This window comes from Musa acuminata, chromosome BXJ3-2 (genome assembly GCF_036884655.1).
Source record: "Musa acuminata AAA Group cultivar baxijiao chromosome BXJ3-2, Cavendish_Baxijiao_AAA, whole genome shotgun sequence".
Taxonomy (NCBI): Eukaryota; Viridiplantae; Streptophyta; class Magnoliopsida; order Zingiberales; family Musaceae; genus Musa; species Musa acuminata.
The window spans coordinates 22,470,149-22,484,019 of NC_088350.1; the positions used below are offsets into that span (position 1 = coordinate 22,470,149).

A 13,871-nucleotide genomic window follows, 5' to 3' on the forward strand; every position below is an offset into this window, starting at 1 on the left:
GAGGACTCTTGTGAGCTAATGAACATCATGAGTTAATTAACATTACAACCAACATTTTTCCCAACTATATGAATAGCTAAACACAAACGCATACATTGCGAGTTAATGAACACTTTCAACAAAACTGTTGCTTGTGTTTCTTTTTCGTTTTTTCCTTTGCCTTACCAACATACAGATTGGGAAGGTCCGATGAAAACATACATACACTTCAGGCAATCTTCACTGCACCTGCATGCATTATTCAAGATCAAAGGTAAATTTAGCTCTTTATATGTTTCTCTGGTGCTTGAAACTCGAATAATCTGAATAGTAGCAAGCTCTCAACAAGCTTCAACATCAACTTGTTCATGGCAAAATTAATGCATCAGCGGTCGTCCTATATAATATATATATAGAACTCCCCTACACTCCCCAGCTGAACTACTTTCAAGGAGGATGAAAGAAATGAGCCATACAGATTAGAAGAATGACATGAACCTCATCTCCTGCTCCTGAATCTTATTCGTCTGATCGAGTTTGCTCCTAATTATGCAAAACCTTTTAGGATCACGAAACATCAATATTGCTGCATTGGAATTGTTGTTGTCGATCGAGAGAAGCTATTTCCTCCTCTTATTAGAGGAAACTTGAGCATCAACAAATCACCTACAGATCGGTAGAGCGATGAGCATACTCTTGAACCAATGCACCGAAGAGAGATGGACGTTCAATCAAGTTGGAGGGCTTATCAAATTCACTTGCTAGTCCTGATCAAAAAAATGCGTATAAGATATCATTAAACTTTTAAATGTAATAGTATTATTCAAAAATTAAGATGGTACTAAGCCAACTGAGTATGTTATTCCACGTGAATAGAAATTAGAACACTGTCACTTCACAAGAAGTTTACCTGCATCAATGACTAGAACCCTGTCACAGTCCATGACTGTGGGTATTCTGTGAGCAATGCTGATGATTGTACAAGCGGCGAAGTCTTCTCTGATGATCTTTTGAATCACAGCATCGGTTTGTGAGTCCACTGAAGCTGTGGCTTCATCCATGAACAAGATTCGGCTGCGCTTCAGCATGACCCTCCCCAGACAGAGGAGCTGCCTCTGTCCTACACTCCAGTTCTCTCCATTATCAACCACTGAGAAGCCAAACAAGTTAAAATGTGTGGATTATTAGTGATCACAAGTCTCTCCATTATCCCGGACTTTCTTTTTTCTGAACTAGATGTAATGGATCACTGGAGTAATGTGTGTTAGCAAAGGGAAGTTTCAGGGAGAGAAGTTGAGATCAAGGAAGAGGAAGAAGAAGAAGAGGATACCTAAAGCATCAAGCTTCTCAGGTTTTAAAGATACTGCATCTTTGAGTTGGCAGCGTTCAAGAGCCTGCACATATAAGCACAATGTGAATTACACATATTACCTACATCTATGTCTGTGTATGTGTTTGTGCGTACATACAACATGACTTGTACCTGCCATATCTCATCATCTGAGTACAGCCCAATGGGGTCGATATTGCTGCGAACTGTTCCTTCAAACAGAACAGGTTCCTGAGGGATAATGCCAAAGCGTGACCTGAGATCATGAAGACCCAACGTAGATATGTCTACTCCATCAATAATTATTTGTCCTTCAGAAGGCTCCACTATACGGAACAAAGCTTGTATCAATGTCGATTTGCCACTGCCTGTTCTTCCCACAACTCCTATTTTCTCTCCTCCTCTGATGCTGACTGTAATGCCATGGAGAACAAAAGGAGTGTTTGGACGATATTTAACCTGAGCATACATCACAAAATTGTAGTTCAATTTGTCTGTTTGAAACGAAAAGATTCTCAATTTGATGCATTGTTCGTTGAGTTTCTGCTGTAGGAAATTCTAGAAGAAAGCCTTTTGAAATTCGAGAACACCCAAGATTTCAAATAAAATACTATGTTTAAACTGATAATTTAAGAAGGTAAAGAGACATGAAATAGTGTTATAAACCTTCAGATTTTTTATCTCAATATCACCATGGGTGGGCCAATTTGGAGACGGAAGGCAATTTTTTATCTCCCATGCTGCCTCAGAGGGAATGTTGGTAAACTGCCTTATCCTTTCAACGGAGACCATTCGATTCTCTATAAAGCAACTGACCCAAGTTGCCCAAAAGAGTACAGCATTGAGGGTGAGACCATAGGAAAGGGATAGACCAACATATTCTGCATTCCACAAGCAAACATTAATTGCTGCACATCTACTGGAAGCTAAAATATACTTCAGGGAATTGGCAGAGGAATACCTGGTTTGATAAAATTGCTAGGAAGCATGATCATGAGCAAAGCTGAGATGCAGAGGACAAAACTTCCAATCAATTCTAAGCGAAACCCCAGCCACTCATTGGAACCATTGTTGTGAAAATCCATTCTTAAGCTTGAATTAACCCTATTCAAGTTTTCCTGGGAAAACCTATCCTCCTTTCTGAAGCAACGGATCGTCGTGACACCAAGAATGGTCTCTGAGAAGTGATGGATAACCGGGGCTTTCGTGATTGAGTCAAGTCGAGTTAGTTCCCGAGATGTTGCAAGATAGTAACCCTGCAGCCAAGAGGAAAGGAAGAACAACAGCGGAGTAAGAAAGTTGAACCAGTTTCTATGGAAGAGTAAAGATAACACATGCATGTTCCTTAGAACCAAGTCTTTAATACAAAAATATTTTTGGTATCTTTAGTAGAGAAGCTGTGGAACTTTTCAAGGATACAAGTTACTGCACTAGAGATGTTAAGCATTGTGACAGATGGCACTTACCCTGTACCAAATATTCAGCCATATCAATGGAAGTATGAGTATTACAGTAGGCCATGCAACCTGACATGTAACGATGATTATGCTAAGCAGTGTGATGTACATTGAAGCAGTTAATCCCACGAAGAAGGGGAGGAAGAGATCAATGTTGGTTTGATCTGATGATGCCTGAAAAAACAAGTCCAAAATCAGTACTTGTTTCCCACATTACTAAATATTTCACTGGCAGCAGCTCAAAAGTTCTTCCAGTAAAGAAACAGGAACTTAAGAGAAGAAGGTGAAGATTAAATTGATGTGGCATGCTAGAACAACAGGGATGAGGAGATAGGGAGCAGCTCACCCGACTAAGAATTCTGCCAGATGGTGTAGTGTCAAAAAAAGACATTGGAGCATGCAGAATGCTGTTGAGGATCTGCCTGAAGAAGATCTGAGCTGTTTTAAGACCCAAGTATGCAATGAGAAAAGACCGGGCAGTGATTAGAACAATAGAAACCATGGCTATGGCGGCATAAACTTGAATGAAGAGGGACGGTCTGAATGAACTGGATATATCCGCTGATGTTTCGTATGCCAACCAATAGTCACTTGCCAATAGAGAGCCCTGCCATGCTGCTGCTACTAGCAACACTATAACTGCTCCCCACCACCCCCAAGCATGGGTTATGTATACCATATACACGTTCCAGCTGACATGACCAGTTTCCCGTTCCTCTTCTTCTACTAGTTTAGAGGTGCCTTTGCTTTTCTCTGGCTTGGGGGAGATGTTGGACCCATTCTCCCCATTAGATTGTTCACGACTCAGAGCAGCAGGTTGATGATCATGATGATCCTGTGCAGAGCTACTCTGCTCTACAAGTTCCATGGAACTATCATGAGCAGCTACAAGTGCTGCAAAATCGGTGCCTGGCTGTAGTAGCTCATCATACTTTCCGGATTGAACAATTGCCCCATCTCGCATAACCTGTGTGTGAGTTTTTTTTTTGGTTATGTCAGGAGAGAAGAAAATGGCAAGTAGTTAATCTACACATTGTTGCAGATATTCCATATTATTGATGGTGATGATCTCTCATGAATCAAGACTGTGGAATTATCAATCTTATTTCAGTTGCTACAGAACAAATTTCTCAGTGGGCACATTGTATTCCATTTAAAACAATTGCAAGTTACATAGGAATGCTCAAGTGATGCTCACAGGTAGTTGATTTCAAAAGATCAAAGAAGAATAAAAAGGCAGAACCCAAGGCTTCCTCAACAATAAGAAATTAAACTCGAGTTGGAAGCAGCAGTTTTATGCTGAATTACAACTAAGCTCAAGATAGTCACAATTTAAGAAACAAAAACACAGCTTTTTCCCAACATTAACTGACTATTAAGGTGTTATTGTACAAAGAGTATATTAAGTGATCAATGTATTTAAGGAAAAAAATGATCATGAACTACAGTTATTTTGTTTGTTCTTTTGAGGTCATGTAGGAAAAATATCATCTAAAATTAATGTATTACAGAGAAATGGTGACAACCAGCCTTAATTTATCAAGCAAATATAACTATTCAATCAAAGTCTCTGTTGAAACATCCAAATTGGTTAGCGCATTGTTGCACAAAGTAACAAGTCTTATGTTTGAGTCAGCACGTGACTATCATGTTAATGTAATGAAAATATATTCTAATTTTAAAAAAATCAAACCTTACAAAAATAGAGCATGAAACTTACCAGTATAAGATCAACGTTGTGCAAGAAGTCCACTTGGTGTGTTACAAGCACAATGGTCTTCCCTTTGAGAACACCCCTGATACATTCCTGCAACGGTCAACGAAGTCTCAGAATCCTCATCTCAAGAAACAATAATCATGCACAAATTCCAGTAACACTACCGAACGATCATTATTTACGTTAACATGGCGAGTGACCAATTCGTTTACCACATATAAAATTCTAATAGAAGGGATCAGGAATTGCTACTACTGTCTAATTGCAGGAGATGTGAAAGAAAAAGGCACCTTGAAGATCTCTGAACCGGTCTGAGCATCGACGGCACTGAAGACATCATCAAGAAGGTAGATATCGCAATCCTGGTAGACCGCTCTGGCGAGCTGTATGCGTTGCTTCTGTCCACCACTGAGGTTGATTCCCCTTTCTCCAATCTCAGTCTGGTCTCCAAACTCCATCATCTCCAGGTCCTTCTCCAAGCAGCACACCCGGATGACCTCCTCGTACCTCTTCCTGTTCATCGGCTGCCCAAACAAGATGTTGTCTTGAATAGTTCCATTTTGAATCCATGCCGTCTGTGCCACATAGGCTGTGCTACCACAAACCTTGACCTGCCATAACAGCATCAAACTGATGTTGATATGCAAAATCCATTTTTTTATTGTGATTGTATAGCAATAAATGGACAAACATCATAGAACAGGGGAAATTTAGGGTTTAGTGATGATCAGCGGGTCAACCCTACAAAAAACAGGATCGGAACCGAAGAGGCAACGGAAATCTTGGGCAACCACAGTGATGTGACGAGAAAACCAGTAGCGTCTGATTGGATTGGGATAGAGAGGGGCCATTCACCTCTGCTTCCGTCTGTGCCACGGCAAAGACTCGGAGGCCGACGCACCGGGTGACGCAACGCGGCGATGATGAAGCCCATTTAAATCAATCAATCGTGGACTCGATCAAAAGGAAAAATAACTCGTGCAAAAGATGCTCGCACTGGTTACAGAGCGGAATGTGAAGCTACGGGTCTAAACTGACGGGCGGCAGACAGCCGGGGGGCTTTCTGGCCACGTTACCATCTTTTTGATGGTGGGGCCAAACTTAATGGAAATGGGGTAAGGTTGTAAACGGAGTACCCTGCCGTGTGGGAAACATCTGAGCCTCACAGACTCGGCGGTTTAACAGAGTTCTCGACGTCGCGTGATGAACCGGGAGCTATTCTTGTCCACGTAACACGAACCGGAGCCAGAGTTTTCTTTTTAGGTTTTACGTGAGCTGTTTTATGTTAATCTTTTTTGTTATATCCTTTTATAGTATCACTCGAAAAATTAACGGCGGCGATGGATGGAGACGCGTACCTCGCCGGATATCTTGCGCATCTCGCCGATGATGCATGAGAGGAAGGAGGACTTGCCCGATCCGACGGTACCCACGACGGCGGCCAGAGCGCCGCGCCGAATCTGCACGTCGATTCCCCTGAGCACGGCGCTGCTCTCGTCGGTGTCCTCGTCGTCCCACGAGAACGCCCCGCCCGCCACCTCGACGGCGACTCCGTCGTCGCCGTCACAGCCCTCCGACCGTTGCACCGCGGCATCCTCCAGCTCCCCGCTCGTCATGAAGCTGTCCAGCCGCTCCAGCGAGATCACCGCCTGGGACGCGGAGATGAGCGCCTGCGGGAAGTTGCGCATGGGCTCCTGCAGGATGCGGAAGAAGGTGGTGGCGGTGAAGACGAGGCCGGCGGTGAGGCGCACCCGGCCGACGAGAACGCACGTGGCGAACACGAGCGTCGACACCAGCAGCGGCGCGCTCCACAGCACGATGATGTTGCCGGAGATGGAGTACATGAACTTGGAAAGGAACCCGTACTCGCCGTCCCGGAACTTGTTGATGCGCCGGCTGAAGTGCTCCTCCCACGCCTGGAACTTGATCACCCGCATGTAGCTGAGCATCTCGTTTGTAGCCTTCATCCGCTTGTCGCGCATCCCCATAAGCTGGAACTGGTATCGGTTGTTCCGCCGCGTGCCTAAGAGGACGAAGACGATGATGGCGGCAACGCCGATGACGGCGGAAGTGACGGATGGACCCAGGTAGTTGTAGAGGAGCGCCAGGGCGGCGCCCACCTGGAGGGGCATCAGCCAGATGTAGTGGATCTGGAGCATCATGTCCGAAAGCTGCTGCGCGTCCACGGCCATGTAGTTGACGATCATGCCGACGCCGTGGGACTGGCGGGCAGAGCAGGAGAGGCGGAGGCCCTTGCGGTAGAGGGAGGTGATGAGGGTGGACCGGATGAGCATGCCCAGCTTCTGCGACTGGAAGTTGTACTGGTGCGAGCAGAGCACTTCCACTAACTTGGCGAAAAGGAGGATGCAACATAGGTAGTAGCCCTCGTAGGCAGAGGTACGCTTGCCGGAGGTGTAGTCCACGAAGCGCTGGATCAGGGTGGGGCCGACGTACATGACGAAGAGCCGGATGATGGAGAGGCTGGCGGTGAGGAGGAGGCGCGGCCAGAAGCAGCGGAGGAGGGTGGCCCGGACCGGATGCTCCGACCGCACCGCCTGCTCCGGCCACTTGGAACGGAAGAGCTCGTACATGCGCTCCGCCCGGTGATCCAGCGCCAGCGACGGGACGTCGTTGAGGTTGAGCGGTGATCGATAGCCCTTCTGGATCAGCGGGTTCATCCACGCCCACGTCAAGCGGGAGAGGATGGAGGCCGTCGCGTAGGGGGTGACGTTAGGTTTCGCTGCCGCGGCGTCGGACGACCTGGCCGGCTCCTCTTCCTCCTCCTGCCGTGCGACCACCGAGACCCCGGTGGATCCAGAGATCGCGAGAAACACAAGCGGGACGGAGACCGCGAGAACGACGACGGAGGCCACGTCGTCGACAGGGATGGACGCACCGCCGGCGAACCGGACGGCGGCGGAGGCGGCGAAGAGGGCGGCAAGGAGGAAGCTGGCGATCCAGTAGATGCGGAGCGTCGTAGGGTGGACGGCGGCACGGAACCGCTTCTTGTGTGCTACGAGGGCGGCGGCCGCGAGCTGCGACAGGAACTGGAGGAGCAGGAACACCGACTCAGCGACCATCCACCGGGAGAACGGGAGGCGGGCGCGGGAGAGGTCGAGGACGAGGAGGACAGCGTAGGAGGCGGCGAGGAGGAAGGAGATGGCGAGGGCGAGCTTGTAGCCGAGGCCGACGCGGACGATGACGCGGGACTCAGAAAGCAGTGGCTTTTCGGCCTCCTCTTCGGCGGTGCCAGCACCATCTCTCCGTCGCCGGCGGAAGCGGGAGGAAAGCTTCTGGATGGCGAAGACGAGGAGGACGAATAGGAATACTACATCGGCCACGGCAAAGAGCGCGCGCTGAGGACACGGCGAGAGGAAGATCACGCGAAGCCACTGAAGGAAGCCGGAAGCCGAAGACTGCAACGGATGGCCGAGGGAAGAAGGGGAGCACGTGCGAGAGGTGATCCATGGCGGAACCGTAGACGACCAAGAAGAAGAAGAAGGCATGGTGATGCTTTCTGTCGTATGATTAGCCGGACCTCAGGCCAACCACCACCACCACCTCGTTCCTGCCGCCTTCCGCCCTTTCTCTCGCTCCTTTGGAGCTGGTGCAGAATGGCGTGCAATTAGTAGGCCCTGCGACGGCATCGACGAGAAATCAAGACCAAGAAAAATATTTAATAGGAAATCAAAGAAGACCAAAGTGTACCACTAAACAACAACAACCCCGTCTCATTCACTGCGGGGGCAACGTAAATGTGAGGAACCACAAGGGTAGTAGGAAAGGTTGGTAGGCAAGCAAGAGAGAGAGAGGCGTTTTAGAGTGCAAGGTGCGGGATTCCACCACATTTCGTTTCGCTGGCTTGAGCGGTGGAATTGAGAGTTTTCTGTACCGACCGAGGAACAGAGAAACAGTAGGAGATCCCAGTAACGCGCCAGCCGTGACCACAGGGGACCCCTAAAACATGAGGGAGGGGTTGACCAGAGACGAAGCTGCATGTGGACGGAAGAGAGACTACTGCTTCCGAAGAAATATTATAATGAAGAGGTGCGGCGACTGTGGACTCCTCCTCCTCCTCCTGTTAGATTAGCAGCAGATAAGGGTCGTGTGGGTTAGATAGCAAGGCGATATGGAAAGGCAACCTAGTGCTACTCGAGAGGAAATAATATGGCCGAGTGTCATAGATCCGATGTCCTGGTGTGGGAACCATATGTTCCATTGATGTAGATCTGATGAATGGAATTGGAGGTCGTTCACCAGAGCCACATAGGGTGATTGAAAAGTCCTTTTCATCCCTCCTTTTCTCTTCTCTGATTTTGTTTTTAGTAAGAGAATATGAAAAGAAGACCAACGTCAAGAAATAAAGTACATTTTGATTATTCGAATTGGATTTTTATTTTTCTTTTACCGGTGAATGAGACAAGTGGTGGCAACTGGCGAACGTGTGAGTTCGTACTTGGGCTGTAGCTGTAGACACAGAGAAATATATGAGATCTATTCAGGAGGCAATAAATGAGATTCTCAACGAGGAAGATTGTAAGTGTATCGAAAAGGTTGAAGCCAACGGACATATGCTGCTCTAATCACAAGGCATGCTCATTTAATAATATATTTGAGAAAACATTGTAGGTTGTTTCCCAATGACCTACCTACTACACACTCTTCCTATCGCAAGACATGTTTGTCTCATTAATATATCTGAGCAAATAAAAGAACAATACCATGGCAGAAATAATACCAGAAAAATACTCAATTATTTGCTCTTTGGAAAAAAATAATAATAATAAAGCCTTATTAACAATCCTTTTCGTGATTATTGCTCGGAAAAAAGTGTATATGGATGCATATATATTATTCGCAAAGTTTAAGGGTACATTTGAAAATATATTTATATTTTTAATATATACTTGAAAAAGATTTGAGTAAATATGTGTAGTCGTAGAATGCTTAAAGTATTTGATAAATAATGGATGAAAATTATATTTTAGGTATGCAAGTGTTTGCTAGTTAAAATTATAATTTAAAAATCCTTTTATTTTATTTTTATTTTTAATTTTTTTTAAATAAATATATTTATTTATTTAAATTAATAAGGAAAAAAATGAATGTATATAATCTTTCAAAAAAAATTATATAATCCGGATATATAATAAATAAATAATATAGTCATATAAATAAATATAAAAGAATATTTTAAAATAAATAAATAAAATTTCATCTTATATAGGACATAATACATGTTAGTTTCTCACTAAATTTAAAAATTCTAGTTAGGGTTTCAATTATTTAGTGACACTCTTATGATTTTAGAGTATGTCATAAAACCATTTGAAAATTTTAAGATTTTTGTTATTTTAAATTTTTTAAAAAATTATTAACATCTTGTAAATGCTGAAATGCAAATATTAGACTAATGTAGTATCAATATTTGAGTATTTGTAATACGATATCTAGATCAAATATGATTTAAAAAATATTAAATATTAATTTATATTTAAAATATGCATCGGACCTTAATACATGTTTCCAATGTATTTCTAAACACATCCTAATTTTAATATTATTCCCAGTAAAACTACAATACCCAAAATTACACATACTCCATATTTATTCTCTTATAAGGGAATGCGTCAATGTCGGAAAGTGCTAATAAATGAAGGAATAGTAGGGTGAATGAGCTGTGATGCACAGAAAGAGAAAGAACACATTATTAGCTTGCCACCATGAACCAGCAAACCTGCTGGCACATCACGAGGATGACTGGCATTTATGGAAGGAGGGAAATATTGGAGCTGCGTCATCGTCACTGTCCTCCGTGGCTAATTTCTCATTGTTAAAGTATGTGATCCGGCCACATCGATGATCACTTGGGCATAAGCTTCATTACAGATCATAAATTGCAGTTTGACCGATCTCTGGTGTCGATAAGGTGACCAGATTTGGTGGGGATCTAAGTATCTGAATCAACCATGCACATTATACATAACAGGGACAGCAGAAGTTCTTTATGCTTTCACACTTTGCCACTTTTTTAATGAACAAAGTAGAGTTTGGAGCAGAATATTTAAATCGAATCAAAAAAATAGAATTAGCACTAGTTCTATTTGAACTGATTCATCAGTAATTTAATTTTAAATTAATGTATATCCTCATCGTCACAAAAAACACACATAAAATCGTTATCCCTTTAGGATTTTTGTAATCAAGAAAATAGAAAACCATTAGCCCAATGGGACGGGTTGACTATTCATTAAGGTGAGGGGCAGCATATTATTATGTGATATTCATAAAGGAAAGAAAAGCATATGATACCTCTCTCTCTCTCTCTCTCTCTCTCTCTCTCTCAAATCAAACAAAGCAAATGCCATAAAGTGGGGAAGAAAAGGTTCCATTTGGTGGTGGTTCGGATGCTATGTGAATACTTCGTTCATCAGAGAGAAGAGACGAGTCACGGTACCAAAGCAGAGGATAACAATGGATCCTTCTCACCAAACCCTGGCAATAGTTGACGATCGGTCGAATGGTGATTTAAAATAGTGCAGTAAATATATCGAATGCCATCAACTCAGATATGGGAACCAGCGACGTGAGTATCTTATAGTTCTCAGCAGTTACCTTGGGAGACGCAATCTGCGGCGAACGAGGGAGATCACCGGGCTTTGAACCAAGACGGCCGCGTTCTCGGTGGCGAATGGGCGATAGAACAGGGAGAAGGACGAGAGAGAGAGAGAGATGGCACCGGACGCTGTTGCTGGCCATGGCAGATGAAGAGAGAGAGAGAGAGAGAGAGAGGGGTTATATATATATATATATGCGGTTTTATGACAGTGTCGTGTCAGGCTTCGGTTACACGGTGGATATCAAACGGTTCGATCTGTTAATTGCACTGCTGTACTACTTATTATCTTTGGACAAAATATAATATATCTAAAATTAAACATATATATATATATATATATTCAATTTCTCTTTCTTTTCAAAATATTTTTCACTTTCATTGGGGGGTGAGAGGACAAAACACTTTTTCTGACCATAACTTTATCACAAAACCCTCCTTTTTATTACCAGCCACAAAAATTGTCAAAAAATATCAGCCACAAAAAAAAATAAGAGAGAGGAAAGGTGTCAATCAAAACTTTCTTAAGTAATTGGAAGAAGCATCCATCACAACTTTTTTCATGCACATGTATTTTACTTAAAAAAAACATCAATGTTGTCATATAGTTAAAAAATATTTTTAGATATTTTATTTTCTTATAAAAATCTCTCTCTCTCTCTCTCTCTATCATCAAAATAAATAATAAAATATTAAAAAAATAACAATCACATGAACCTCGATCCATATACAAATAAGATCAAAGTGATATCTTGGGATCACGTTGCTTGTTTGGTTTCAGCGTCCCGATCGAGAAAGATTCCAATAATTTTGTCCACCATAGCCGAGAGCTGATTGCCCATCATGCACTTGCCTTTCATTTCATAGTGCAGCTTTTGATGTCCGTGATTTTAATGTGACCATTTAGATCTTAATTTCCGAGATAAATGAAGGTTGATTACTTTAACTGTTTAATATAATAAATGTTCGTCCATTTTAAATATCTGAATTGATTAATGAATCATTACAAATTTTCTTTTTAATTTTTTTAAAAAATGCAACCGGAGCTCTTAATTAATACAAATGTATTTAACAACACATTGATTAGCTTCCGTATTTCATAGCGAATTTTGCACTCTTTAATACATTCTGAATACACTATGAAATCTTGACCACCTAAATGTTAAAACCATTCATTTTTATAAATGTTTAAAATACACATGAGAAAATTATTTTGTATAATGTTATTCTTATAATTATTGATTTAATTTAAAAAATAACATCTTTGGTGATTGATATGTCATGCTAATTGAATTTCATATTAATAGAAGATTAATCATCCGATATGACTGCTTTTATGATGCCCAAAGATATTGTTCTACCTATTTTGAAAATCTAAGTTAGACAATCTTAAGTTTTCTTCTCACCATTTGTTTATGATCAACAAGACAACAATAAACTTTCTTCTTATTATTTATAATAAAAAAGATAGTCATAAGTTTCTTTTTTGCTTTCTACTGTCGGGTATAAAAGCTCGCTTTTAACATATAAAAATAAAAGATTTTTTAAGACTATTAGATTGATCAAGAATATTTTGATCCATTGAGCTCCTTAGGTGTTATCTGTACGAAGACAATATCAAAAGAGATTTTTCATTTCATTTTCTCAAAATCCAATGCTCTTGTAACTCGAGGTGTACAAGTGCGAATGCTAATATCTTAATCCATTAAGCTCTTTAGGTGTTATCTGTATGAAAACTGAGATCGAAAAAGATTTTTCATTTCATTTCCTCAAAATGCAACGCTCTTGTAACTCGAGGTGTACAAGTGCGAATGCTAATATTTTGATCCATTGAGCTCCTTAGGTATTATTTGTACAAAGACCGAGATCGAAAAAAATTTTTCGTTTCATTTCCTCAAAATGCAACGCTCTTGTAACTCGAGGTGTACAAGTAGGAATGCTAATATCTTGATCCATTGAGCTCCTTAGGTGTTATATGTACGAAGACCGAGATCAAAAGAGATTTTTCATTTTATTTCCTCAAAATGCAATGCTCTTGTAACTGGAGTGTACAAGTGCGAATGCTAATAGTCCGAAAAAATATTTTATTTTTACATTTGTCTAGACCACATAATAGATATTTTGGGACGTATAAAAATTTGTCTGCATCACGTTGGATTGATCAAGATATCAACGATATTTTTTTAACACATATATTGAGTTTTGATTCATCAAGAATGATAATTTTATCAACTTTACACAAATGTATCTTGGAAGAGTGACCGTAGATTCCATCTATATTAAGTTGATGCCATCTTAATTCGTTAAGCTTAATCGAATACACCAGAATATATCAGACTCTATATATCTATCTTGCAAACTGTGTTAATTCTGTCCATAAGATTCGAAGGTGATTAATCGTTTTCAAGGTATCGTTACCTCACATCAGCGAAAGGGCGAAGCAAACAAGCGGCGAGGACGGCCATGAAGCCGACGTGAACGAACCGAGGAAGGGCGTCTCCTCGTGCGGCAGAGAAAGGAAGCGTCGAGCTCCACACGGCGTGGGTTCCACGACGATGACGAAGACGACGAGGAAGACTAGATGCATTGGGATCATCAAGATACATTATCGGTCTCTAGATTCGTCATTGATGACGATAATGAATTAGACGACGGCGTATCGGTTTGGTCTCACATCAACATAAAGAATGAAAAAGGCGAAGTCGATGTTATAATCGAGCGGAAAGTAGTGTCGCATGAATGATGTTAAAAAGTCATACAATTGTGGTCCTA

General features: G+C 42.1%; 1 protein-coding gene and 1 long non-coding RNA gene across 2 annotated transcripts; both read right to left on the minus strand.

The window, feature by feature from the left end:
* Positions 1 to 249: 249 nt before the first annotated feature.
* LOC135630890 (ABC transporter C family member 14-like) lies at positions 250 to 8,472 on the minus strand. Its single transcript, XM_065138172.1, has 12 exons — positions 8,192 to 8,472; positions 5,842 to 8,118; positions 4,774 to 5,094; positions 4,487 to 4,573; positions 3,113 to 3,733; positions 2,776 to 2,940; positions 2,271 to 2,565; positions 1,976 to 2,190; positions 1,463 to 1,768; positions 1,310 to 1,373; positions 890 to 1,129; positions 250 to 746 (listed from the first exon to the last, which is right to left on the minus strand). Exons 2-12 carry the CDS (start codon positions 7,987 to 7,989, stop codon positions 646 to 648), a joined length of 4,563 nt encoding a protein of 1,520 aa, XP_064994244.1. The 5' UTR covers positions 7,990 to 8,118; positions 8,192 to 8,472; the 3' UTR covers positions 250 to 645.
* A 2,257-nt stretch (positions 8,473 to 10,729) lies between these two features.
* Positions 10,730 to 11,276, minus strand: LOC135630892 (uncharacterized). The gene is made up of 2 exons (XR_010494167.1): positions 11,099 to 11,276; positions 10,730 to 10,978 (listed from the first exon to the last, which is right to left on the minus strand). It is a non-coding gene; the product is annotated as an uncharacterized LOC135630892 (long non-coding RNA).
* Between the last annotated feature and the right edge of the window lie 2,595 nt (positions 11,277 to 13,871).